At 48.8% G+C, this 27,445-nt stretch overlaps 1 protein-coding gene across 2 annotated transcripts in view; it reads right to left on the bottom strand.

The window, feature by feature from the left end:
• Nucleotides 1-27,445, bottom strand: part of HIRA (histone cell cycle regulator) — a 383,198-nt gene that overhangs the window by 275,950 nt on the left and 79,803 nt on the right. For both annotated transcript variants that reach the window (XM_078667954.1, XM_078667955.1), the window contains exons 3-4: nucleotides 2,475-2,585; nucleotides 430-520 (exon numbers count right to left, since the gene is read on the bottom strand). In XM_078667954.1, the coding sequence (XP_078524080.1) occupies nucleotides 430-520; nucleotides 2,475-2,585 (202 nt within the window). The remainder of the gene's footprint in view (nucleotides 1-429; nucleotides 521-2,474; nucleotides 2,586-27,445) is intronic.

Here is a 27,445-nt window from a genome sequence, read left to right as displayed (position 1 = left end):
AGTGGGAGGCTGCTCTGGAGATAGCATAATAGGGCCACAATGGAAGGTGTGTGTACATTTCTAGAACGACAACTGGCTTGTAGGAAAGATGAGACGATGTCGTGCGACCGGGTGGGGTGGGATCCGGGAGGGGGGAGTTGGGGGTTGGGGAGGGAGGGGGGGTGTAGCATTGTTTGATACTATTCTTGGACACAAAACGATGCAGTGATTGCTAATTCTTTAATGCTATGTATTTGATTGGCAGTTAACTCCGGAGTGCGGGGTGCTGCGCTATGTGTGCAATCTGTCAATAAAAATCTTCAAAAAAACAATACATCTGTTACCTATGCTTCCTCAAGTTCTTCTTCATTCTACTAGAGATGAGAATAACACCCTCACCCATGCATTAAAGATAAAAATTATAAAGGCCAAATACTGAGCTCAACTCACGCAGCTCGTTTCCAGAGCATAATCAACTTGTCATCGCCACCAGATGCCAAATAGACTCCGCTGTTTGACCACCGTACACAGTTGACACAGGCTGGAATGAAAACACAGAAGCAAGGTTGGTATTGGTGGATTGCAACAAGACTCAGAGAAACACTTCCTCCTGTAAACAGAAAGCATTAAATACACTATGTATAGATTTTTAAACATAGACAGCGTTGGCCATATCAGGATTCTACAATGTGTGTCCCACAATGTTCAGATCTCTCCAGGCAGTGCCAACTACTAATCTACCTTGCTGGTGGGAGAGCGAAGGATGAGACTTTTTTTTTCTATGGGTTTCTTTAGATTACAGAAAAGCCAGGTTAAAGGATAGTTGCCGTTTTACGACAGGATACACTGTTTTGTATCAACAACAAAAAATAATGGGAGCCACTGTAAAACCTACACACAAGAACACGTTTCTTAGTAGGTGTCAAGTAGGTGTAAGTTGTTTCAAAAGGAGTTTGGAGGAATTAGAAAATACCCCAAATTGTAAAGCTTTGCAAGCTGTCTGCATGCGGCTTACACTGTGACATAGCGACACAGGGTTCCCTTCCAGACAACCTTTGTGTTTTTTACATTATCTTACCAAGTGAAATATGATAACTATGATTAGCAGAAAAGGGTCAAAAGTGAAAGCTAAGTATGGGAATATGGGAGGTGAGCAATGGTTTATGTTTTGAGTAAGTTGGCTTTCTTTGATAAAATCTTTGTTACAAAGAAGCATGCTCCATTAGCTCTGCACACTGAATACAGAGTGCATCTTACAAACACAAAAAAGGTATTGAGTTATGAAGTTGCGATGAGCGATACTAGGTAAAGGCTCCATTATTTCATTTCTGTCCCATCCTTCTGTGCACAAAGCAGGCTTCTTTCTTTCACTTGGAGCAGTGCCAGAGAGGAGACTATTTTATCTAAGGGCTCTTTGAGAAAATGTGGGAGCAAGATCCATTTCAAACGAACAATAGAAGGGGTGGGGTCAAAATATGAAACTGACACTAACAGCAAATTTGAGAGGAGAAGACATAGGAGGTGATCACATCATTTCGAAATCGTATCGCCTAGCAAGCCATATATAAAGCTGTTTAACAGCACTTTGTGAATTGCTATATAGAGATGGTTTGCAAATGAGATTGCAATTTGCAATGTGAACTATGAACTAACAGGTACCTTCACAAAACATGTCTAGGGGTAGCAAAAAGACCTGCCTAATGAATGTTCATTGGACAGGTCTGAATGAGCGACCACTGCCTGCTTTCCCAAAGGCTGTCCAATATGATTCCCAAAGAGAAAGATGCCACCTTGCAAAGCAGATACTACCCTGCTTTAGGTGTCAGTGTTTTAGCCCACTACTGCGGTCGCAAACCACTGATAGACCCCTTTCCAAATCGCACCTAGGTGAGGGGTGCCAATTTCACACCCCGTCCTCTTAGAGATTTGGGTAGGATCTTTTACAAGACTAACAGACGTTTACGCCTCTTAAAAGTGCTTTTGTAAATAGTTCAAAGGTATTTTGCAAATCACCGGCTTTGCAGCTACAAAAAACCTTGGTACATCAGACATAATCATTAGAATACTGCAATATTATTGTGGGACTGGAAGGAGTGTTCTATCCTAAAAACAAAAAGCAATACACCATCTGAAACACTAAATAAAGATCAGCCTGTGTGTTCCAAACAGATACTGTAATTATTAATAAAATACCATCTGTCTCCAGAGAGTAGACCAGTGACCGCCAATTCCTGACAGGTCTGTTCAGCTTACAATAAATATTACCTCTCTCTTGACCTGGCAGTGTACTTATATCCAACCTCAAGGAATCGTGTTACTTTATTGGTGAAGCGGAGGCATAGAAAAAACATTCCTTCTTCCGGTATGATAGTTTTAATAAAAGCAGTTTGGCAACTTCAAGGGATGTCTGATGAATCCAATATTCTAGTTGACCTGCAGCCTTGCACCCGCTTCTTTGGACCTAGAGGTGTATCGACATAACTGAAGGCACCTACCTAAGTGATTGTCCATCTGGCACAGCATCTTGGGAACACTTTCATTCTTTTCAGCATCTTCTTTGAGGACCGGTGGCATGTTCCAGATGACAACCTTTCCAGAATCTTGTCCTGAAAATTAATAAACAAAACCAACCTCTTTAATTTTTAATGTCTGATTTTTCTTAACTTGAGAAATATAGAAGCTTGCTCTTACATCATATCACACTCAAGGAATAACCTCAACCCCTGATTTGCCCATTACATTATCTGGATGATGAGTGAAGTCCACTGTGCCACAGGCTTACAACCCTGTGTTTCTAGTCTGGCCTCTTGTTCCAATTTTAACTCACTTTGAACGTGAACCCGGTGAGACAGCCACAATGCACCCTGGGCACATGTCCATATCATATCCTACATGCATTATGGCATTGGCCTTTCTAGCTCAAAGCTGACCCAATTCTAATTCAATCAGGATGCTGCTGCTCAGCTTTTTCACCAGCTATCCGATACACTCCCAGTCACTGCAACTGGGTGACACTCCTTCTACCATTTAACAATGTCCAAGGTGGCCCTGAGAAGCAGCCCTACCTTTAACCGTCCACATAAAGTCCTTCACACTTCAGTCTTTTCAGCACATAGGAAATGCAGCAAATGGGAAATCCAGCACCAATACTGGTGCTCGGGACAATGATGGTGTCCAGATCCAGTTATTAACCATTTTACCCTTCCACAGTCAATGCTCTGTCCCACCCGCATTCACCTAGTGTTTCACTCTACCAGTTGATGCACTGGGTAACTTTACAGAAATAATTGATGAACCATCTGAGTTAACCCAGTCATTGTACCAGGTGACCCTCTGTCCAACCACTTTACTCTCCCCAGTCAATCCATTGGACGACTCGCTGCTCAAATAATTCACAAACCATCCAAGCTACCCCTAGTCCTTACACTTGGTGATCGTCTGTTGAACCCATTTACTACGCATTTCACCCACCCACAGTTTCTGCAGTGAGTCTTTACACTGGCATCACCCCAAGAAGTCCCGCTCAGCTTCAATGACTTAAATTATACGTCCAAAACACCTTTTAAACACTTTGATTTGCATTCACCATATCCAGATCGCCTGCTGCGTTCTTTCTGTATCCGCCTTACACAGCCTCTTCCATTTCTCAAATAAAGATTCCTTGATCTGATTACATTCCGTTCCTCAATACTGAAGACATGCCAAGCTCTTATTTTACAGTTAGTAACTAACCTCATCACATCAATAGTTCAGTCTTCAACATCAAAGAACCTGAGTTTCCTTCATTCTTGCCTCAGTGCACTTAGGACTGATTTCTCACTCCCAGAACTGGTGACTGCATGGACACTGCTCTTCAGCAGTACACATGTCTGAATCTGCGGACTATTTACAAATTACTTTTTGAACAACGAGTAGTCCACAAAATGTATTTTTTGTTAAGTAAATGTTTCGATAGTTGTTTTTGTTTAGACAGAGGCAATTTACAAAAGAGATGACAAAACTACACATTAACAAAGCGGTAGTGCTCCTACAAATATTCCCCAGAATCAGCCATGCTCATAAGCATTCTTTAATGAAGCAACCATATTCCGAAAGCTTCCTTAACAAAGCAATTGCCCTTCAAAAAATATTCCAAAGCAGTAACAAGCCACTCAAAAAATTCTGTAATGCAGAGATACTCTGGAGGTGGTAGTTGTGGTGCTTAATTATTATGACCATTACCATACATCCGGTCGCTTTTGCAAAGGTTTCATTAGTAATGATGGTAGTAAATATCTCCCTCTTTCTCACTGCATCCACCATAAAAGTGGACATTCATCGGTTTCTCTAGTTTTAATTCCTTAACACCTACTTCACTGAATGCTGGCCACAAGGTTCAATTACTCCAAACATACCTTACGTTCTTGGAGACTGCATTGCACCTCTTGCTTTGGTAACAAAAACAATAAGGAGACGTGTAGCCTTATAGAGTATAAATCAAGCATTCATTTTGTGAACTATGTTAAATTGAGAGAACATAAAGAGTAGGCTCTGGCTCTTCACACGCACACCATCACAAACGTAAACCTAGAATGGACAGTGATAGGACCAGAATATTTGCCAAAACACGATTCACCATACATCTAAAAGGTATTTAAAAACCGGATTGAGAAAGCTGCAAAAGGCATAGGTTAAATCTTTCACCAAAGAGAGTGAAGCGGTCCTCTCCTGAAAGCAGAAAACCTACAAGACTGGCCTCACCCCTGATAACGTAGCCTATAACCTAGACTTTATAAACGAGCCAACCCTAAAATATGGAGGACAAAGTGGCCAAATCTTAATGACCCCAAAACAGAGTTTGCATTCTTCAAATCACTATATCATGGCATCTTGTCGAAGGGTCCGAGGGTATTTATTTATTTAACGGTTTTATATAGCGCTGGCTAGACCCAGAGGTATCAAAGCGCTTTACAGGGGTTGGAAGTGGAAACAAGTTACAAAATAGCGTTCGTACAAAAAGGAAAAGCATGAGAAAGTATGAGCAAAATGTGAAGAACAGTAAATACCTAAACAGAACAATAAGCAGTACATTTAGTCCATAACAGGATTTGGATAGATGTGTCAGCGTGGGAGGCCAGGGATGGAGGGGGAACGTTTGAGACCGAAGAGGGAGAGTGGAGAGGACAAAGCATGTAGGAGTAGGCAGTGATTATATCGGAGCTAGTAGAAGGAGGGTGGGGGAATGTGTGAGGGGGGATAGGCGGGGGAAGTGGGTGGGGGAATGTGTGAGGGGGGATAGGCGGGGGAAGTGGGTGGGGGAATGTGTGAGGGGGGATAGGCGGGGGAAGTGAGTCAGGTTTAAAGTGGTGTGAAATCCATAGGGCCACCACAGCAAAAAATGTAGTCAAGGGTCACCCTAATATGTTTTGATATTGTTTCTTGCAGAGCACACATTTACCCTTCAATCTTCTAAGAATTTGTGAAACCAAGAAAACGGTAGCCTCAGTATATGGTCACTCTCCATATGGTACGCTGGGAGGTTTTTAGGGTTGTTTTATTGAAAACTAGTGATCTATATTCATTTTTAGGTCTCGCCTACGCAGCGCGCATTTCCCCGCATAGGAGGACCTTTAGCCGTCGCTCTGGTAATGTTCAGGCACACACTCGTGCATGTGGCGGCATCCACCTTGCGGGAGCGCGCACGAGTGCAGCGCTTGAAAATGAGCAGACTGCGCGCGCAATCACGCTTTACTCCCGGGCTTCTCTCGGTCGCTCTCTTAGTTGATGCAAGTTAGTTGACAATATGCTTTTCTTTATTATTTCTTTTCTGTTCTTTAAAACCAACATGCGTAGTTTGTCCCATAATTGATTCGATTTTTTGCTAGCGCGAGCATTGTAAACATAGGGTGCCATAGTTCTGTATCTGAGGTCCAAACAGTATTTGTGGACGGTCTGACTTTTTTTTCTGCTTGTTCCTGGTGGTTATTCGGACACGTGGGGTGCGGGTTCTTACTTTTACTAGCACACGTTTTTCTGTCCAGATTGTTGTTTCGGGTGCTCCACGTATGGATGTGCTATTGTTGCTGAAACCGTGGAATGGCCCAAGGACTCTGTTGTTACTGGCTGATATGTTTTTTTTTTTTTTTTACCTCTTACCTTACTGTGCAGTGCATGCAGATGGGAAGGGCACGTGTAGGCTGAGGTGTTTGACGACCATTGGCGTCCTCTGTCCGGTACTGAGATAAGATACGGTGGTGAACGTCCTTATTTATGCACGCTGGCTAGGAGATCTCTTTGGACTGCCTTTACTGCAGACATCGGGAAGACTGGTGAATAATTTTTTTATTGTGGCTGGTATGTTGGGACTTGTTGAGGAAGGGTGGGCGTTTCTAACGAGAGAGTTCTTGCACTGCTACGGTGGCCTTGCTTGCTGGTAGTTTGGAGATTGGGCCTCGTAATTGGGCTTGTTCTGGGTAAAGACGTACCCAGTTCATCACCTTAGTGCTCGAGGAACATTTAGACATTGAAAAAAAAGGATTTATTGAGAATTTATTGAGAATGGTCTACACGCGTAATAGTCTTATTATGCCATTTTACTCACCTGTAATAAATAGAAAAGTTCCCATCTTTTATTCTTCTAGCCAGACGAACCATAACTCTGTCAACATTTCTAAAGTTATACGAACTGGGGGCGTGGCCAATATGGCGGCGGGAAAGGCTGCGTTTCCCGAGGCTCCTGCCCGCCGCCGCCTGAACCAGCATAGCACAGCCCCTCCGGGGCATTATTTCGCTCAAAGTTTGCAGACACCGCGACAGAGACCCCTCCGGTGACGCTTGGTGCCCGATACCCAGTCCCAGGAGACGGCTACAAGCGGCAACGTAAGACGGCCGGGAGGCGGCCCCGGCCTCTCTGGTTCGGAGAGGCCCCGACAACGCGGCGCTCTGGACTACAGAGCGTCGAAGCCAGCATCTTCCTTCCCGCCGACTAATGGGCAGATTTGGCGGCCGGCGATCCCGGAGATGAGCGACTGACCCCAGCGATGGTGCCCGTGCCAAGCCGAGATTCGGGCCCGGGCGAGATTGACGCCGCCCCCGGGGCCGCGGGGAGGAAGATACGGTGGAGAGCCCACCGGACGCCGGATTACAGAGGCCTCGCTGAGCCCACCGCGGGCAGAGTGCTGCGGGCGACCCGGTCTCCGACACCCTACTGGCCCGCGCAGATCCCCGGCCCACGGTAGGTGGTGCGTCCGGAGAGGTTGTCCCTCAAGCCGCGGTGCAGCAGGTGACGCCACGGCGATTGGGGGGGCGGGCCTGTACTTGCTTTGGTCCCTCCGCGCTGGTGAAACGGCCCGACGCCCTGCCCGCCCCTCGTTGTCTGGAGGTGCTGCCTGGGGGCCGAGTCCTGCTCACAGACCGGGAGGTGGCTGGTTCAGGGCCCTGCCCAAGCGAGAAAAACTCCCTGCGGCCTTGAGACCTAACAGCCTGGTACTAGGCCGCTCGCCTGCTAGCCCGCCAGGGACTGCACGTTAAGGTACACCGAGGTGAGCTGGGGAGAGCCCTAAGGCAGATCGTGACGCGTGACTTGGTGCACAGTCGGGGCCAATATCAGGTCCGTGCCCCAGGCCAGTAGGGAAGCGCGCGCCGTGCCTGGGCCTTGTCGGCAGCCATGCTCAGAGGGCCTATGGACCCCAGGCTCCCTGACAATTGGCGCTGCGGGACGAGAGAGACTGTGGATAGCCCATTGAAAACGGAACCCCCCCAACACCTGGCTTCCCACTTGCGTCCTGACGACGTAGGGTTGTTGGACACATCACTTGACCGGGGGACTTCGGTGGTTGCAGCCGGGAGGCCGGACATACTCGAAGAGTGGCCTCTACAGCCCACTCACAAGGCTCTACAGCTTGCATCTCACTCTAAGGGGGACACTTAGTCGCTGCCTACAAGTGCGTGCCCGGAGCATCCCCAGTGGTCGCCCACGACAGGAGCGCACAAGCGATAACCGTGGTGGGAGTTTTATCGCTGGGCCGTGACGACCAGTGCTGCCGCGATCGAGGGGAACCCTGCACCTTTGTCCCTGCCCGTTCTACTTCTCCCAGGAAGGCCACAGCCGCCAGCTGACCGACATGTGCCCCCTGAGGGGGTCTACCGACTATCTGCAGCTGCCCTGTGGAGTGCTTCGGGTGCTACGTGAGTATGTCCAAAGCCAGGTCCACCAAACAGAAACCCCAGAAGGACATCTTTGGCTGTCCACAGCTGGCTGCTGACATGGCTACCGTAGCGCTGGAGGCTGAGACTGCAAAACGCCCCGCAGCGGCGGGGGATGAACCCATCATGAAGGCCTTCTTGGAGACGCTCTTCCTCACCCTCAGGGAGGATATCCAGTCGGTCAAGACGGAATTCGCCATGGAGCTTAAAGAGATACGTCGGGATGTCGACGGAGTCGGGGAGCGAGTGGCCGCACTCTAAGAGAAGAGCGATTCCACAGTCACGGACCTGACGTCGCTGCAACAGGAAGTCCTTCGATTGCAAGACTAGAACATGGACATGCAATTGCATCTGGAAGACCTGGAGAACCGCTCCCGGAGGCATAACATCCACATTCGGGGAGTGAGACTGACTGACGACACTCGGGACCTCTTTGCCTTCACTGCCGGCCTTTTCCGGCACATACTTGGTGATTCCCACGAGGCCGAAGCCGTCTTGGATAGAGCACATAGAGAGGGTCTGCCCCGCGCTCCCAACGCACCACCGGCCGACATCTTGGTGTGCGTTCAGGACTTCAAGACCAAAGAAGCAATCCTCTCAAGAGCACGGACTCTTCACCCTATCTCCTTCCAGGGTCACTCACCGGTCCTATACCAAGACCTAGCCCTGATCACTCTGCAGCAACGGCGGCAGTTCCGCCCGGTGACCGACCACTTGCGACAAGGGATCTCATACTCCTGGGGGCACCCATTTCGCCTCATCTTTAGATACAACAGTAAATTCCACCAACTGCACTCTTTAATGGAAGCATGTTGACTGCTGGGGTTGGCACCACCAAGTGAGGAAAAGGAGAACGGCGAATTCGCTGCCAAGCTAGAGCTCTCTCCATCGGACTGGCAACGCCAGGGCAGGAGAAGGCGCCCTATAAGGCCGCCCGCCTCAGAGATTGCCCGCAGCCAACAGGAAGCACTGGCAGTGGCTACTGAGGCCCTCGTGGGAGAGGGCTCTGAGGACCAATGAGGGGCTCAGACCCTTTATGTTTCTTGATCCACCCAATGCATCCTTGCTGGTTCTGGGTGGGGGCGGGAGGAGAGCTTCCCTTCCCGTAGATCACACCATGGACCCCAACCGGATGATATTCCAGCCGTCCCGGGACGACGGACTCTTTTGTCGAACAGTTCTTGCTCAAGTTTTGTTTTTTGGGTAGGGGGGTGGGTTTTATCTTTAGCGGGGGTTTTGTGGGGTTTTTCTTTGGGTCTTGTTCCCCTCGTCCACCTTCCATCCCCTTTCAGGTGTCAGTCAGCAGGGCTATTACACCTAGTTCCTTCCTTCACCAGGAAGCCATGAGCGGTCCTCTCGGACCCTGTCCCAGACGGCTCCCCTTCCACACATCACATGCCCCCAAAAGCACTTCAAATTTTCACCCTCAATGTCCGTGGTCTCAACAACCCGATTAAATGCAGGGCAGTCCTTCATTATCTGGAACACTCGGAAGCTGATATCTGCCTTTTACAAGAGACCCATCATATCCCCAAAGATCACCAAAGATAAAGGTCCCGGGCATTTCCCACACAACTATTTTCTTCTAACTCTAATAAATCAGCTGGGGTTGCTATACTTGTCTCTCGCTCTTCCCAAGATAAGGTCCTCCAGAAGGAGGCGGAGATTAAAGGCCGCTTACTCACTTACCGGTTCCAAGTAGCCAGGATTCCTCTCATAGTGGGTTCCATTTACGGCCCCAACGAGGGTCAGGGGAGATTTTTCCATAAGGCACTAACGGAGGCGACAGCTAATTCTGAACGGCATTTGTTGTTGGAAGGGGACATAAACATGGTCTTCAATAACGTCAATGACCGCTCATGTCAGCGCACGATGCAAGTCGGAGCTCTCTCCCAGCCCGACCTGGATCGGCTTCGCGATCTTGGGCTCTCGGACATGTGGCGCCACTTCCACCGCATAGTCGGGCCTATACACACTACTCTGGGGCCCATAAAACATATGCCAGGTTGGACTATCTCCTCAGCTCTGCCCCCTAACAAGATTTAGCATCAGACTCTGAAATCCTCACTGCATCCCTCTCGGACAACTCACCGGTCGTGGCCACCTTTCACTTTCCACTTATCCAGCAGCCACAGCGACACTGGTGCCTGCGCGATACACTGCTACATCATGAGTGTACAGTCACTCAAATCAAGACAGCCACCACACATTTTTTGACTCTTAACGCTAATCCTGACACATCCTTTGCGACGCAGTGGTCTGCCCTCAAAGCTGTCCTACGAGGAAAATGTATTGCTATTTCTACGGCCAACAATGTGGAACGCAGCAAAAAGAGAGCCGAACTTACCCAGCGAGTAGCTGAGTTAGAACAAATGCATCAACGCACAGGAGCCACCCGGGCCTGGCACCAGCTTTGTATAGAAAGGAAACAACTAGCTGCGTTAGACCAGGACAACGCCGAATATTCGGTTCTTCATCTCCGCCACTCCTGCTACACTGGGGGCAATAAATGTGGCCGCCTACTGGCCCACAAACTGCGGGAAGGGAGTCTACGCCAAGGCGTACAAGCCATTCGGGATCCCGGAGAATAGCTTAAATAAGAGGACGCTGACATAGCAGAAGTTTTTCGAGACTTCTACTCGGATTTATATTTGGGCGATTCCCTCGACGCTCCCCACGGTCTAGACTACCTGGAGGCCGCGCAGATTCCCCCACTCTCCCAAGCGCAGGCGGAATATCTAGATAGGGACATTGGGACGGAGGAAGTGATCGCGGCCATCTCCCGCCTCAAACTCGGCAAATCCCCAGGACCCGACGGCTACTCTGCAGCCATTTAGAAAACTTTCTGTGGCCAAATTGCCCCCTTGCTACGGGATCTTTTTAATACCTTTGCTCAGACCGGAGCCATCCCCGGCGAAATGCTACAGGCCTCCGTGGTGGTCATCCCCAAGCCTGAGAAAGATAAGACGCTCTGTAGCGCCTATAGGCCCATCTCCCTCCTAAACATTGACATAAAGCTTTACACTAGTATCTTAGCGACTCGTCTCTCGCCCTATATGCCCCAGCTCATCGAACCGGATCAGGCAGGGTTCATATCGCAGAGACAGACCAGCGATAACACCAAAAGGGTATTACACCTTATTGAGAAGGCTTCTCGCACTCGCAGGGAGTATATGCTTCTGGCTCTCGACGCAGAGAAAGCCTTTGACAGGGTGCACTGCCCCTACCTGGAACAGGTCCTGTCGAAATTTTGCTTTGGGGACAAATAGCGCACACAAATACTTAACTGCTACCGCCTACCCAAGGCGACAGACCGTGTGAACGGCCAGACATCATCCCGTTTTCCCATAAGCAGAGGCACAAGGCAGGGGTGTCCCCTCTTCCCCCTCCTTTTCGCCAACTATGGACAGCTTCGCACCCACATCCGAGAAGAGCTGGATCACTGGAAACACCATACCTTCTCCTGGCAGGGCAGAATAGCAGCCACTAAGAGGACTATACTCCCACAGATCCTTTATCTTTTCCAGACCCTTCCCTTGTGTCCCCCTACAGGCTGGATACAACAAACCCAATCAGACTTGGCGCGTTTCATCTGGCAGGGCCGTAAGCCCAGGTTTAAGCATGCCATAGCTATCCTACCCCCGGAACAGGGAGGGGTAAGGGTCCCTCACCCGCAGCTCTACTTTTATGCCTCCCAACTCGGTTATCTAGTGGAGTGGAACTGTCTCAAATCCGAGAAGCATTGGATATTTCAGGATCAAGTAGTCGCCAGCTCGCCCTTACAGGGTATCCCCTACCTTAACAAAGCGCACGACCACAATCTCTATGCCTTTTTCATTACAGGAACCACGATGGAAGCATGGGATCGCACTGCCATCACCCACGAATTGACGTTGTTCCCCTCCCCACTCACGCCACTCTTTAATAACCCCGAATTCCACCCGGGTACTGTTGCCAAGGCCTTCACACACTGGCGTTCTTCCCTATTGGGTCACTTATTTGACTTAGAAGGAATTATCCCATTTCCACGTATCCGGACGGATTATGGTATCCCGGAAGTAGAGAGGCTGTCCTACCTACAATTAAGACATTGGGCTCTTCAACCACAAGTTAGGTACGGGGCTCAGAGGTTACTAACCACATACGAGAAGTGGTTTATCACTCGCTCTGGAGACAAGAAACCCATTTCAGATCTCTACAAACACCTTCTCACCACGGTGCACACATATAATGCGGGGAGAGTGCGCTGGGAGAGAGACTTAGGCCACACCCTCACTCACAGGAAATGGGATAGTATTTATTATAGAGCCAGGCATTCGGCATATCATGCAGGCCTTACAGAGACACTGACTAAAGTAGTGACCTACTGGTACTACACCCCAGAGCGACTTCACCAGTTTGACCCCCGCCAGAGCGCCCTGTGTTAGAGGGAGTGTGGGGAGGTGGGTACACTTGAACATCTTCTTTGGGGTTGCAGCAGAATTCAGTCGTATTGGTCCCACATTTTAGATGAAGTAGATTTGCACCTAGATACACAACTCTCGCGCTTCCCGGCCTATATCCTTTTCGGCTTACCCAACGCACGTATGTATCCGGCTAAGTCGCGGAAAGGGCGCCTGATTGCTATCGCTCTGGGAGCGGCTACCCAGAATATACTTGCACACTGGCGCTCCCCTCAACCTCCCCCACACTCTAGATGGCTGCAAAGACTTTGGACAGTGTTGGGGATGGAAAAGATGTCACTTACTCTGGCGGGTAGGGGTTCAGAGTTCCCCGAACTATGGAGTCCCTTTCTAGCGCTGCTCATGACAGAATTCAGGGAATTGACTTGTCCTAGATATCTAGCCTAGCGGATACACCAATACCACAGGCGAGCTCCAAGCGAGGGGCTGGCAGCCAACGATGACTCAGGAGACACTCTGTTCCCTCCCTCCCCCCATTCTCTTTTCTCCCCTTTTTTAGGTCTCGGCTAGCCGCGCGAAGCGCGTCTCCGCCGAGCCCCTTTTGTCGGCATGTGTGCTTCCCAGGAGACAGTCCTGGCCGCGCGCATGGAGGCGATTTGAAAGTGACACGCGCACGCGAACGAGCGCTGCGGCCAGGCGCTGTCTCCTGTGAAGCACACACGCATGCGCAAACACACACAAGCGGCCACATACATACAGAGAGACTTCCCCCCCCCCCCACATACACACACGCGCATACAAGCTGCATTCATTGGTCGGTCCCAAGCACCCTTCTCTCCCTGCTCCCCGAACACCAGCCCAGCTCCCTCCCAAGCTCCGGCTGCGGCTTTACCTTTGCAGCGGCGCCGAGCCGGATGCGCGCTCAGATCTGAAGGAACAGACCCACGGAAATGTAACCGGGAGAGCGAGCGAGCTCCACCGGGAGGCTGACATCGAGAGAAGTGGGGCAGCTGCAGTGCGCTTCCACCGACTGCAGGGGGGCATCACCGAGCGGCTTGCCTTGGAAAGCGGTGGGAGGCAGGGCCGAGCTTGCGGGAGGAGGTAAGGAGAGGAGGGAGGAGAAACGAGAGCGCGCTCGAGACAGAAGCACGAGGAGGCAGGACTTCTCACGAAAAACAGAAGTGAGCTGTAGTTGACAGCCCTGGGGTACCAAAGAGTTGTCGGCGTGAAGGAGTAGAAACGTCTCGCCCTGGGGGTATTAACGTTTTAAAACTTGGTGACGCTACTCTCGTAAGTTAATAAAACGTTGCCCTTCGCAAATCGTACCCAAGCCACCACGCGTACCTCTAGAAAACAGACCCCTCAGCTTGTGATATACCACACCCGACCCTTTAGTGAAGATATGTTAGGAGCTCAGGCTCTTAAAGTTTTAAGGCTAGCCTGACTCAAAGAATGAAGGCGGTGTTCTTACCCTTGTGCAGAGTAGTGAGTGCAGAGTGAGTGTGCAGAGTAGTGAGTGCAGAGTAGTGAGTGCAGAGTGAGTGTGCAGAGTAGTGAGTGCAGAGTGAGTGTGCAGAGTAGTGAGTGCAGAGTGAGTGTGCAGAGTAGTGAGTGCAGAGTGAGTGTGCAGAGTAGTGAGTGCAGAGTGAGTGTGCAGAGTAGTGAGTAGTGAGTGCAGAGTAGTGAGTGCAGAGTGAGTGTGCAGAGTAGTGAGTGCCGAGTGAGTAGTGAGTGCAGAGTAGTGAGTGCAGAGTAGTGAGTGTGCAGAGTAGTGAGTGTGCAGAGTAGTGAGTGTGCAGAGTAGTGAGTGTGCAGAGTAGTGAGTGTGCAGAGTAGTGAGTGCAGAGTGAGTGTGCAGAGTAGTGAGTGCAGAGTGAGTGTGCAGAGTAGTGAGTGCAGAGTAGTGAGTGCAGAGTAGTGAGTGCAGAGTAGTGAGTGCAGAGTAGTGAGTGCAGAGTAGAGAGTAGTGAGTGCAGAATAGTGAGTAGTGAGTGCAGAGTAGTGTGTGCAGAGTGAGTGTGCAGAGTAGTGAGTGCCGAGTGAGTAGTGAGTGCAGAGTAGTGAGTGCAGAGTAGTGAGTGTGCAGAGTAGTGAGTGTGCAGAGTAGTGAGTGTGCAGAGTAGTGAGTGTGCAGAGTAGTGAGTGTGCAGAGTAGTGAGTGCAGAGTGAGTGTGCAGAGTAGTGAGTAGTGAGTGCAGAGTAGTGAGTGCAGAGTGAGTGTGCAGAGTAGTGAGTGCAGAGTAGTGAGTGCCGAGTGAGTAGTGAGTGCAGAGTAGTGAGTGCAGAGTAGTGAGTGCAGAGTAGTGAGCGCAGAGTGGTGAGCGCAGAGTGGTGAGCGCAGAGTGGTGAGTGCAGAGTGGTGAGTGCAGAGTGGTGAGTGCAGAGTGGTGAGTGGTGAGTAGTGAGTAGTGAGTAGTGAGTAATGAGTAGTGAGTAGAGTAGTGAGTAGAGTAGTGAGTAGAGTAGTGAGTAGTGAGTAGAGTAGTGAGTAGTGAGTAGAGTAGTGAGTAGTGAGTAGAGTAGTGAGTAGTGAGTAGAGTAGTGAGTAGTGAGTGGTGAGTAGTGAGTGCAGAGTAGTGAGTGGCTGGCCCTGTTTCTAGCTCAAGCGGCACCGGCACCTGTAGTCTAAAGATAATACCTCTGCCTCAAGTGAAGTACTCTGGTACCCAAGGATGACTAGCAAACAATATTATTCACAACGTTGCTTACTATTCAGCAACATTTGACAGTTTGCAATCAATCTTTATAAAACAATTCAGAGTTTGATAACAAATTAATGCAACACATTGTAATATACAATGCCAATAGCTCAAACTTTAATGCTGCGAGACCTATTGCATTGTAAATGCTTGTTTTCTTATTTTGATCCCGTTTGGTGGACGAGGGGTGGGCTGGGGGTGGGATTGTTGGGCTCTTTCAGTTGTTTGCCGCTTGTAGCGCCGTTTGCACCGGCTTCACCAGACCCGCTCCAAGCAGATCCTACAATATCACAGCTACCTAGGACACTTGATGTCTGTACTAAGATAAGTTTGGGAGCTGGGGGTCATGCTCTTTGCTGTGTCATTTGTCTTGAAAACTAATAAAAGATTTAAACCATAAAGTTATACAAACTCTTGAAATTGTTATAAACGCCACACTTTCCGGGAATACTTAAGTTAACAAAGTGTCAACAGTTTTTGTTTACTTTATTTGGTTGAAAATAAACCGTAAAAGTGCAATAAAACATCAGGTTAAAACATTTACATCTTGAGTAGCACAGCACGCAAACTGACATAACAGTAGAATCTAATATGTAAGATAATAAATACAACTTGCAGTCGGCGGAGGGGTCTCACTCAACAATTACCTGCCAACAAAAATCTCAGATAGATCCCCTATATTCACTGGCATGTTGGGCCGCCAAGAAGATAATCTTAATACACAGCATTGCAAAACTGCCACTGCCCTCTCAATAAACCCATCCAGAGTGGAGTTTTTCGCTTTAGTTGAATTGTTTGCCCCCAACTTAAGCTTGCCCATGTAATGACTTTTTTTTAGGTCGAGCTGGCGTTGGAGCGCAAAGCGCTCCCGCCAGCGAGACTATAGTCACCTTCCTCCCTGTCAAGGGAGTAACAGCTGTGAACGAGCCCGATACAGACCTGGGCACGAGCCGACCCAGGTCTGTGAACGAGCTTCAAGGTTGAGCAGCTTGTGCACGTTTGTTGGACGTCAGGCGCTGCAAGCCCGCCAGACCAATTATCCCAGCATGAAACTCTACTTCCTGAGGCGCCACAAGACCAATTATCCCAGCAGGAGTCTCCACTTCCTCAGGCGCTGCAACAATTATCACAGCATGAGACCCACTTATCACAGCATGTCAACAGGCGCCCCAGGCTGCTGGAGCACTCAACTATAATTAATGTGCAGTTGAGTGCTCCAGCAGCGTGGGGCGGCTCTCTGCATGCTGTGATAATTATCACTTTGGGGCCTCATGCTGTGATAATTACGGCGGCATGGTCTATTTGCAGCACTGAACATTTTCAAAGAAGGCGAAGCAGTGACATTCATTGGAGACACTCACCCTCACGCCCTCACCCCCTCACCCCTCACACACCTCCTCACCCTCACACACCTCCTCACCCTCACACACCTCCTCACCCTCACACCCCCTCACACACACCCTCACATACCCTTACCAGCACAGCAAAACACAACACAGCAAAACACAACACAGCACAGCACAGCAAAACACAACACAGCACAGCACAGCAAAACACAACACAGCACAGCACAGCAAAACACAACACAGCACAGCACAACAAAACACAACACAGCACAACAAAACACAACACAGCACAGCACAACAGAGCAAAACACAGCAAAACACAGCACAGCAAAACACAACACAGCACAGCACAGCAAAACACAACACAGCACAGCACAACGCAGCACAGCACAGCAAAACACAGCACAACACAGCACAGCAAAACACAACACAACACAGCACAGCACAGCAAAACACAGCACAGGACAGCACAGCAAAGCACAGCACAGCAAAACACAACACAGCACAGCAAAACACAACACAGCACAGCACAACACAATACAGCAAAGCACAGCACAGCAAAACACAACACAACACAGCACAGCAAAACACAACACAGCACAGCAAAGCACAGCACAGCAAAACACAGCACAGCAAAACACAGCACAGCACAACACAGCACAACACAACACAGCACAGCACAACACAGCACAGCAAAACACAGCACAGCACAACACAGCACAACACAGCACAGCAAAGCACAGCAAAACACAACACAGCACAGCACAGCAAAACACAGCACAGCAAAGCACAGCACAGCAAAACACAGCACAGCACAGCAAAACACAGCACAGCACAACACAGCACAGCAAAACACAACACAACACAACCCTCACGCCCTCACCCCCTCACCCCTCACACACCTCATCACCCTCACACACCTCCTCACCCTCACACCCTCACCTTCACACCCCCTCACACACACCCTCACATACCCTTACCAGCACAGCAAAACACAACACAACACAGCACAGCAAAACACAGCACAGTACAGCAAAACACAACACAGCACAGCACAGCAAAACACAACACAACACAGCACAGCACAGCAAAACACAGCACAGGACAGCACAGCAAAGCACAGCACAGCAAAACACAGCACAGCACAACACAGCACAGCAAAACACAACACAACACAGCACAGCACATCAAAACACAGCACAGGACAGCACAGCAAAGCACAGCACAGCAAAACACAGCACAGCAAAACACAGCACAGCACAACACAACACAGCACAGCACAGCACAACACAGCACAGCAAAACACAGCACAGCACAACACAGCAAAACACAGCAAAACACAGCAAAACACAGCAAAACACAGCACAACACAATACAGCAAAGCACAGCACAGCAAAACACAACACAACACAGCACAGCAAAACACAACACAGCACAGCAAAGCACAGCACAGCAAAACACAGCAAAGCACAGCACAGCAAAACACAGCACAGCAAAACACAACACAGCACAACACAGCACAGCAAAACACAACACAGCACAGCAAAACACAGCACAACACAACACAGCAAAACACAACACAGCACAGCAAAACACAACACAACACAGCACAGCAAAGCACAGCACAGGACAGCACAGCAAAGCACAGCACAGCAAAACACAGCACAACACAGCACAGCAAAACACAGCACAGCAAAACACAGCACAACACAACACAGCACAGCACAACACAACACAGCACAGCACAACACAGCACAGCACAGCACAACACAGCAAAACACAGCAAAACACAGCACAGCAAAGCACAGCACAACACAACACAGCATAGCAAAACACAGCACAGCAAAACACAGCACAGCACAGCAAAACACAGCACAGCAAAACACAGCACAGCAAAACACAGCACAGCAAAGCACAGCACAGCAAAACACAGCAAAGCAAAACGCAGCACAGCAAAATGCAGCACAGCAAAACGCAGCACAGCAAAGCACAGCACAGCAAAGCACAGCACAGCAAAACACAGCACAGCACAGCAAAACACAGCACAGCAAAACACAGCACAACAAAGCAAAACACAGCAAGCACAGCAAAACACAGCACAGCAAAACACAGCACAGCAAAACACAGCACAGCAAAACACAGCACAGCAAAACACAGCACAGCAAAACACAGCACAGCAAAACACAGCACAGCAAAACACAGCACAGCACAGCAAAACACAGCACAGCACAGCACAACCAAGCACAGCACAACCAAGCACAGCACAACCAAGCACAGCACAACCAAGCACAGCACAACCAAGCACAGCACAACCAAGCACAGCACAACCAAGCACAGCACAACCAAGCACAGCACAACCAAGCACAGCACAACCAAGCACAGCACAACCAAGCACAGCATAACCAAGCACAGCATAACCAAGCACAGCATAACCAAGCACAGCATAACCAAGCACAGCATAACCAAGCACAGCATAACCAAGCACAGCATAACCAAGCATAGCATAACCAAGCATAGCATAACCAAGCATAGCGTAATAAAGCACAACAAAAAATAGCATAACAAAAAATAGCATAACAAAAAATAGCATAACAAAAAATAGCATAACACAACACAACAAAACATAGCATAGCAAAACAAAGCATAGCATAGCAAAACACAACATAGCATAGCATAACAAAGCATAGCATAACAAACAAAACAAAACATAGCATAGCATAACAAAACATAGCATAACAAAACACAACATAGCATAGCATAACAAAACACAACATAGCATAGCATAACAAAACACAACATAGCATAGCATAACAAAACACAACATAGGATAGCAAAACAAAACATAGCCTAACAAAACATGGCATAACAAAACATAGCATAGCAAAACATATAATAGCATAGCAAAACATAGCATATCAAACACAACAAAACATAGCATAGCAAAACAAAGCATAGCATAGCAAAAGATAGCATAGCATAACAAAGCATAACAAAGCATAGCATAGCATAACAAAACATAGCATAGCATAACATAACAAAACATAGCATAACATAGCATAGCATAACAAAACACAACATAGCATAGCATAACAAAACACAACATAGCATAGCATAACAAAACACAACATAGCATAGGATAGCAAAACTAAACAGAGCATAGCATAACAAAACAAAGCATAGGATAGCAAAACAAAACATAGCCTAACAAAACATGGCATAACACAACATGGCATAACAAAACATAGCATAGCAAAACATATAATAGCATAGCAAAACATAGCATATCAAACACAACAAAACATAGCATAGCAAAACAAAGCATAGCATAGCAAAACAGAGCATAGCATAACAAAGCATAACAAAGCATAGCATAACAAAACATAGCATAACAAAACATAGCATAACAAAACATAGCATAACAAAACATAGCATAGCAAAACAAAGCATAGCAAAACACAACACAACACAACATAGCATAGCATAACAAAGAATAGCGTAACAAACACAACAAAGCATTGCATAGCATAACAAAACAAAGCATAGGATAGCAAAAAAACATAGCATAGCATAACAAAGCATAGAATAGCAAAACAAAACATTGCATAGCATAACAAAACATAACATAACAAAACATAGCATAGCATAACAAAACAAAACATATCATAGCCTAGCAAAACATAGAATACCAAACACAACAAAACATAGCATAACAAAACATAGAAAAACAAAGCATAACACACACAAGCACACACACACAACCACACACACACAACCACGCACACATAACCACAACCACACACACAACCACAACCACACACAACCACACACACAACTATCTATCTATCTATCGATCTATCGCCCTCACTCTATCTGTCTATCTATCGCCCTCACTCTATCTATCGGCCTCAGTCTATCTATCTAATCGCCCTCACTCTATCTGTCTATCTATCGGCCTCACTCTATCTAATCGCCCTCACTCTATCTATCTATCGCCTTCACTCTATCTTATCGCCCTCACTCTATCACCCTCACGCTATCTATCGCCCTCACTCTATCGCCCTCACTCTATCTATCGCCCTCCCTCTATCTATCGCCCTCACTCTATCTATCGCCCTCACTCTATCGCCCTAACTCTATCTATCTATCTATCGCCCTCACTCTATCTATCTAATCGCCCTCACTCTATCTATCTATCAATCTATCTATCGCCCTCACGCTATCTATCTATCGCCCTCACGCTATCTATCTATCGCCCTCACTCTATCTATCGCCCTCACTCTATCTATCTTTCTATCGATCTATCGCCCTCATTCTATCTACTTATTTAGATACTGATCGCCATCACTCTATCTATCTGTCTAGCTATCTATCGCCCTCACTCCTATCTATCTACCTATCTATCTCGCTCACTCAATCTCTCTATCGCCCTCCCTCTATCTATCTATCCCACTCACTCTATCTATCTATCCCACTCACTCTATCTATCGCATCACCACAGCATCACTAAGGGGCACAACAACATCACTATGCGCTACCACAACAACATCACTATGCGCTACCACAGGATCATTGAATGCCACAGCATCACTAGTCGCCACCACAACATCTCTCAGCCCCACCACAGCATCAATCTGTGCAACCATTTACCAACAACTGGGTCAAATATGATCTCTCAATGTTTCAAGCTTTATTACAAATGTCACAAAAAGAGGTTAGTATTTCGCTTCTGTTCTTGGATTTTCGTCACAATAAAATACACTGAACATATTCTTCAGAAAAGTTATTTACAAAAGTTTAAGTTATTGCCATTATAAATTACAATAACTTTTATTTAAGTATTAATTATTAAAAAAATTCAAAGCCATTGTTATTTGTAATATCAATACATCTAAGTCACGTGAATACAACACATATTGCATTACAAATGCTATAGGTGTCACAAGTTATAACTATTGGCATTGTAAATGACAAAGCTATTATTTTTGCTATTTTCAAAACCAACACATATATAACAAATGTGTCATTTACAATACCAATAGCTCAAACTTTCCTAATGCGAGACCTTATGCATTGCAAATGCTTGTTCTTTTTTGCTTCAGGCCAGTCACAATCCAGATGTGTACTGTCTCATACAAGCTGTTGGCACACCAGCCACAGTGATACATGGTGATGAAAAGGCCTTAATGTGTATGCCCAGCTAGTGACATAAGCTAACCTTGTACCTTGTGCGGTGGAAGAACAGCTTATCACAAGACCAGGGAGGCCCATCTCAGCCTCCTTCGGTCGAAGACGGGCCTGGTGCGTCGTGCAATGGGTATGTGTAAAATGGTATATAGCGCAGCAGGATGTTGAGGCCGCCGCCTTCCGCTCACTCCTTTCCAAGAGAATTCTGGGACTGGTAGTCCTCGTGCCGCGATGCGTCCTGCCTTAATTAATTTTCAAGCCCATGATAACACTTGGCTACCTCTTGCATTACCTCATAAGATTGAAGCAATATCATCACTCCTCCTCTGAAAACAGCACAGGTCCTAAATTTATTTGGGTAAAACTGACAAATAGTTCCAAGCTACGAGCTTACTTTCCATGCATGTATCACATCCAATAATGCCAGCACAGAGAAAGAAAACGGTTGGCAGTACTATTTTCTCTCTACAGACTGCCACATCATGAAACTCCATCCCTGCAAAGATAATACCACTGAGCATCTGCGATTCAGAACAGTGCTAGCTGTTCCCTACAGAATCACCAAGAAACATCTGTACAATTAGTGTACGTAGTTGGGAGACAATACCTTCCCACATAAAAGATTATTGTTCCTTTTTAAGACCTGCATGAAAATGAGCTTCACTTGTCTTGTCGATCGAATCATCCCCTACCCACCTCTTGGTTGCTTTACTCTTCTTAAATCAACCTTGCAAAATGGTTTTCCTTCTGTCCCTTTGGCGCTGTATGCATTCTCCCCCCTTAGAATTACAATCTCCTAATTTCTTCGTAATACAGCTGCACACTTCTTAAATCTTTCCCATGAATCAACAATTCCCCTGCTAACAATGGCATCCTAACTCCTTTAGTTCAATTTAATTAATCACACGATTAAAATGTAACTTACTTTAACTAATTGAAGCACTCCAAACGGAAGAATTCTATATTTAATGGATGAAATGGTTCATCATACGTGCACAGGCCAAAAACTGTTATCAAACACAAGAATCCGGGACTATGCATACAATGGCATCATTTTAAGAGCACAAGTGTAAACAAAACTATTTAACTAATGACCGCTGGATTAACCACCAACATTACATTCCGGAGTACTATTTTTCTTGTTGTAAAGCAATTCAGTGCCTCACTAAGGGTAGTGATATTACCTTGCAATACAAACAAGCATTGGCATAGCCAATAAGTCTCGCCTTTGGGACCTTATAAGTGTTTAGCTATGCAACAGTTGATGTTGTTGCACTAAGGATATTGTGCTGGATAACTAAACACTTATAAGGTAGAGGACTGCCAGAGGCCACACCTGAGGGCCATCTACCATAAGGAAGTGCTGCCCAAAGAGTGCAATCCACCCCAATCTACCCCATTATACTCCAATCTGCCACAGGCCTCTCTACCTCAACCTACCCCACTCCACGCTAATCTACACCACTCCACTCTACTACACTACAATCTACCCCACCCCAATCTACCCCAACCCACTCTACTCCACTCCAATATACCCCAATCTACCATATCCCACTCCTATCTACCCGACTCCAATCTATATGATTCCAATCTTCCTCAATCTGCCCCACTCCATTCCATTGTACCCTACTCTAATCCATCCAATCTACTCCCCTCCAATGTACCCCAATTCACCATAATATACCTTTCCACTCCAATCTACTCAACTCCAATCTCCACTCCAATATATCCAGCTCCACTCCAATCTCACGATCTACCCCTCTCCACTCCAACCTAGTCTAATCTACCCCACACTAATTTAGCCCACTCTACTACACTCCAATCTACCCCACTCCAATCTCCACTCCACTCTACTTAAGCACAATACCCCATTCCCCTCTACCCCACTCCACTCTACTCTAATCTATTCTACCCAATTGACCCCTCTACTCCAATCTAATCAATCATATCATTTGTAAAGCACACTACTAACCCGTGAGGGTCTCAAGGCGCTGGGGTGGGGAATGCTGCTACTGCCGAAAAGCCAGGTCTTGAGGAGTTTTCTGAAGGTCAGCAGGTCTTGGGTCTGCCGTGGGAGGATGGGGAGGGTGTTCTAGGTCTTGGTGGCGAGGTGAGAGAGCGATCTGCCGCCGGAGGTAGCTCTTCAGAAGCGGGGGATTGTGGCGAGGGAGAGGTCGGCGGAGTGGAGCTGGCGGGTGGGGGTGTAGAAGCCGAGTCGTCTGTTGAGGTACGATGGTCCGGTGTTGTGGAGTGCCTTGTGTGCGTGGGTGAGGAGCTTGAAGGTTATCCTCTTGTTGACCGGGAGCCAGTGCAGGTCTCTCAGGTGGGGTGTGATGTGGCTGCGGCGAGGGATGCCGAGGATCAGGCGTGCAGAGGCGGTCTGGATGCGTTTGAGTCGTCTCTGTAGTTTGGCCGAAGCTCCTGCATAGAGGGCATTTCCGTAGTCCAACCTGCTGCTGACGAGGGCCTGGGTGACCGTTCTTCTCGTTTCAATGGGGATCCACTTGTAGATCCTGCGGAGCATGCGGCGGGTGTTGAAGCAGGAGGAGGAGACAGCGTTGACCAGGAGTCGTCCCAGGCCTAAGGGGTGGATCCGAGGATGAGGACCTCCGTCTTGTCCGAGTTCGGCTTCAGTCGGCTGTTCCTCATCCATTCAGCGACGGCCTTCATTCCTTCGTGAAGGTTGCTTTTGGCGGTGTGGGGGTCCTTGGTGAGGATCAGCTGGGTGTCATCGGCATAGGAGATGATGTTGAGGTCGTGCCGACAGGCGACGTGGGCGAGCGGTGCCATGTAGATATTAAACAAAGTTGGGCTGAGGGATGAGCCTTGGGGTACGCCGCAGATGATCTCGGTGGCTTCGGAGCGGAAGGGGGGGGAAGGCGGACGCTCTGTGTTCTGCCGGAGAGGAAGGAGGTGGTCCAGTCCAGGGCCTTCTCTTGGATCCCGGCGCTGTGGTGGCGTGTTCGAGGTGTGTGGTGGCAGACCGTATCGAAGGCGGCTGACAGGTCCAGGAGGATGAGGGCCGCTGTTTCTTCGTTGTCCAGCAGGGACTTGATGTCATCGGTGGCAGCGATGAGGGTAGTCTCTGTACTGTGGTTGCTGCGGAAACCGGACTGGGAAGGGTCCAGGATGTTGTTCTCCTCAAGGTAGCGGGTCAGTTGTTCGTTGACGGTCCTCTCGATTACCTTTGCCAGGAACGGGGGCAGGGACATGGGCCGGATGTTCTTGAGGTCCGCCTTGGGTTTCTTGAGTAAGGCGTTGATCTCGGCGTGCTTCCAGCTCTCTGGGAAGGTTGCTGTCTTGAAGGAGGTGTTGATGACTTTCCGGAGATAGGATGTGATGGATGTGCTGGCTTTGTTGAAGATGTGGTGTGGGCATGGGTCTGACGGAGATCCGGAGTGGATGGTGTTCATGATCTTGATAGTGTAGTCATTGTTGATGATGGTCCAGGAGAGCAGGCGATTGGTGCGGATGGTGGTCGAGGGGGCGGAGGTCTCAGTGGTTGTCGGGGCGGTCGTGGCGTTAAAGCTGTCGTGGATGTCTGCGATCTTGCAGTGGAAGAAGGTGGCCAGCGAGTCACACAGGTCTTGCGAGGGTGGGACGTCGTCAGTGTTGGAGCTGGGGTTGGAGAGTTCCTTCACGATGTTGAAGAGCTCTTTGCTGTTGTGCGAGTTGTTGTCTAGGCGGTTTTTGAAGGAGGCCCTTTTGGCGGATCTGATGAGGAGATGGTGTCTGCGGGTGACGTTCTTGTGGGCTGCGTGGCTGTCTGGTGTTTGTTCACAGAGCCAGATCTGCTCCAGCTTTCGGCAGGTTTGTTTGTAGGCCCGGAGGTCTTCCGTGAACCAGCTGGCTTTCTTGTAGGTGTGACTGTTGGAGGGTTTCTTGATCGAGGCGAGGGTGTTGACGCAGTCGTTGATCCACTGTCTGAGGTTGCAGGCGGCGGTATCGGTGGGGTCGGCGGGTGGGCTCTGGGCGATGGTGGTGGTTAGCTGGTCTTCGGTGACTTTGCTACAGCAGCGGTGAGGCATCTGTTGGGTGCGGTGGTGCATGGTGCATGGTGGGTTTCTTGAAGGTGAAGTGGATGCAGCGATGCTCAGTCCAGTGGAGTTTGGTGGTGTGGTTGAAGGAGACGTGGGGGCTTGCGGAGAAGATGAGGTTAAGCGTGTGACTGGTGGAGTGGGTGGGTGATGCGACGAGTTGTCAGAGTCCGAGGTTGGCTAGGGTGTCGATCAGGGTGGTGGATTTGGTGGTGTGGTTGTTCTCGAGGTGGAATTTCAGGTCCCGGAAGAGGATGTAGTCCGTGGAGGCGAGGTCGTGTGGCTGACGAAGTCGGAGATGGAGTCGCTGAACTGTGGTCGGGGTCCGGGGGGGTCTGTAGATGAGGGTTTCTCTGAGGGTGATGTTGGGGTCGGTGTCGATATGGAAGTGCAGGTGTTCAGCGGTGTTAAGGGTGTCATTGGTGTTGATCTGAGTGTGTTCCAGTAGACAATGGCGATTCCTCCTTCTGCTCCGTTGGTGCGGTCCCTGCGGTTGATCTTGTAGCCTTCCGAGACGGCTATGGCTATGTCGGGTGCCGAGGCGGGGTTCAGCCAGGTCTCCGTCAGGAAGGCAACGTCTGGGGAGGTTTTGTCGAGTAGATCCCAGAGTTCAACGGCGTGTTTGCGGGTGGAGCGGGTGTTGAGAAGGATGCATCTGAGGTAGTTGGGTTCTTTCCAGGACGGCAGCATGGTGGGGCGGATGCTTGTGAAGCTGCAGTTCTGGCAGGTGAAGCTCCGTGGGTGCGTGGAGGGTTCTGGCATCGTAGCGGTGTCGGGTGTCATGGCGTTTGCATGGTCATGGGGTCCTTGCGCGGACGGGCAGACGGGATTGCCTTACGCACGCCTTCGGAGCGCCAGTGGCACGCCCGCTGCGCACGTCCGCTGCGAGGCATCCCTATGAGGGGATGTGGGAAGGAGGAGCAACTGGGAGCGGGGCAGCGAAGGGGATTGCAGGGGGTGGGGCCGCAGGGACGCAACAGCGGGAAAAACAGGCGGGCCGCGGGAGAACTGGGCACAGGAAGGAAAAACAAGTTTAGGCAAGAAAACAAGTACAGGCACAGAGGACTAAAAACAAGTCTGGGGTCTGACCGACCTGAGGAGGACTCTGTTGACTTGCTGGCGGACATCCGTCTGCCTGCTCTCACAGAGGCAGAGCGGGAAACCTTGGAGGCTCCGCTATCGGCTGAAGAGCTAGGTCGAGCTATCTGCGACCTTCGTTCAGGAAAAGCCATGGGACCAAACGGGCTGCCCATTGAACTTTATAAGCTCAAATCCGACGGCCTCAGCCCATATCTGAAGCGGATGTTTGAGGAAAGCAAGGAGCAGGGAGTGTTGCCGAGAGACCAACGTATAGCCAGCATTGTGGCCATCCCGAAGGATGGGAAACCCAGGGACTCATGTGCCTCTTATAGGCCTATTTCTTTGCTGAACGCGGAACCCAAGATCCTGGCTAAGGTCCTGGCCAATAGGCTCAAGCCGGTCCTGCCGTCACTGGTACATCCGGACCAGTCGGTTTTTATGCCACATCGCAATACGGCACTCAATCTCCGCCGTCTACACGGCGTGTTTGGGCGCAGCACACCATTCGGGAAGAGGCAGTGGTGGTACCGCTT

Source organism: Lissotriton helveticus, chromosome 11 (genome assembly GCF_964261635.1).
Source record: "Lissotriton helveticus chromosome 11, aLisHel1.1, whole genome shotgun sequence".
Taxonomy (NCBI): Eukaryota; Metazoa; Chordata; class Amphibia; order Caudata; family Salamandridae; genus Lissotriton; species Lissotriton helveticus.
Note: the sequence above shows the minus strand (reverse complement) of the source record. Positions and strands in the feature narration are given on the sequence as shown.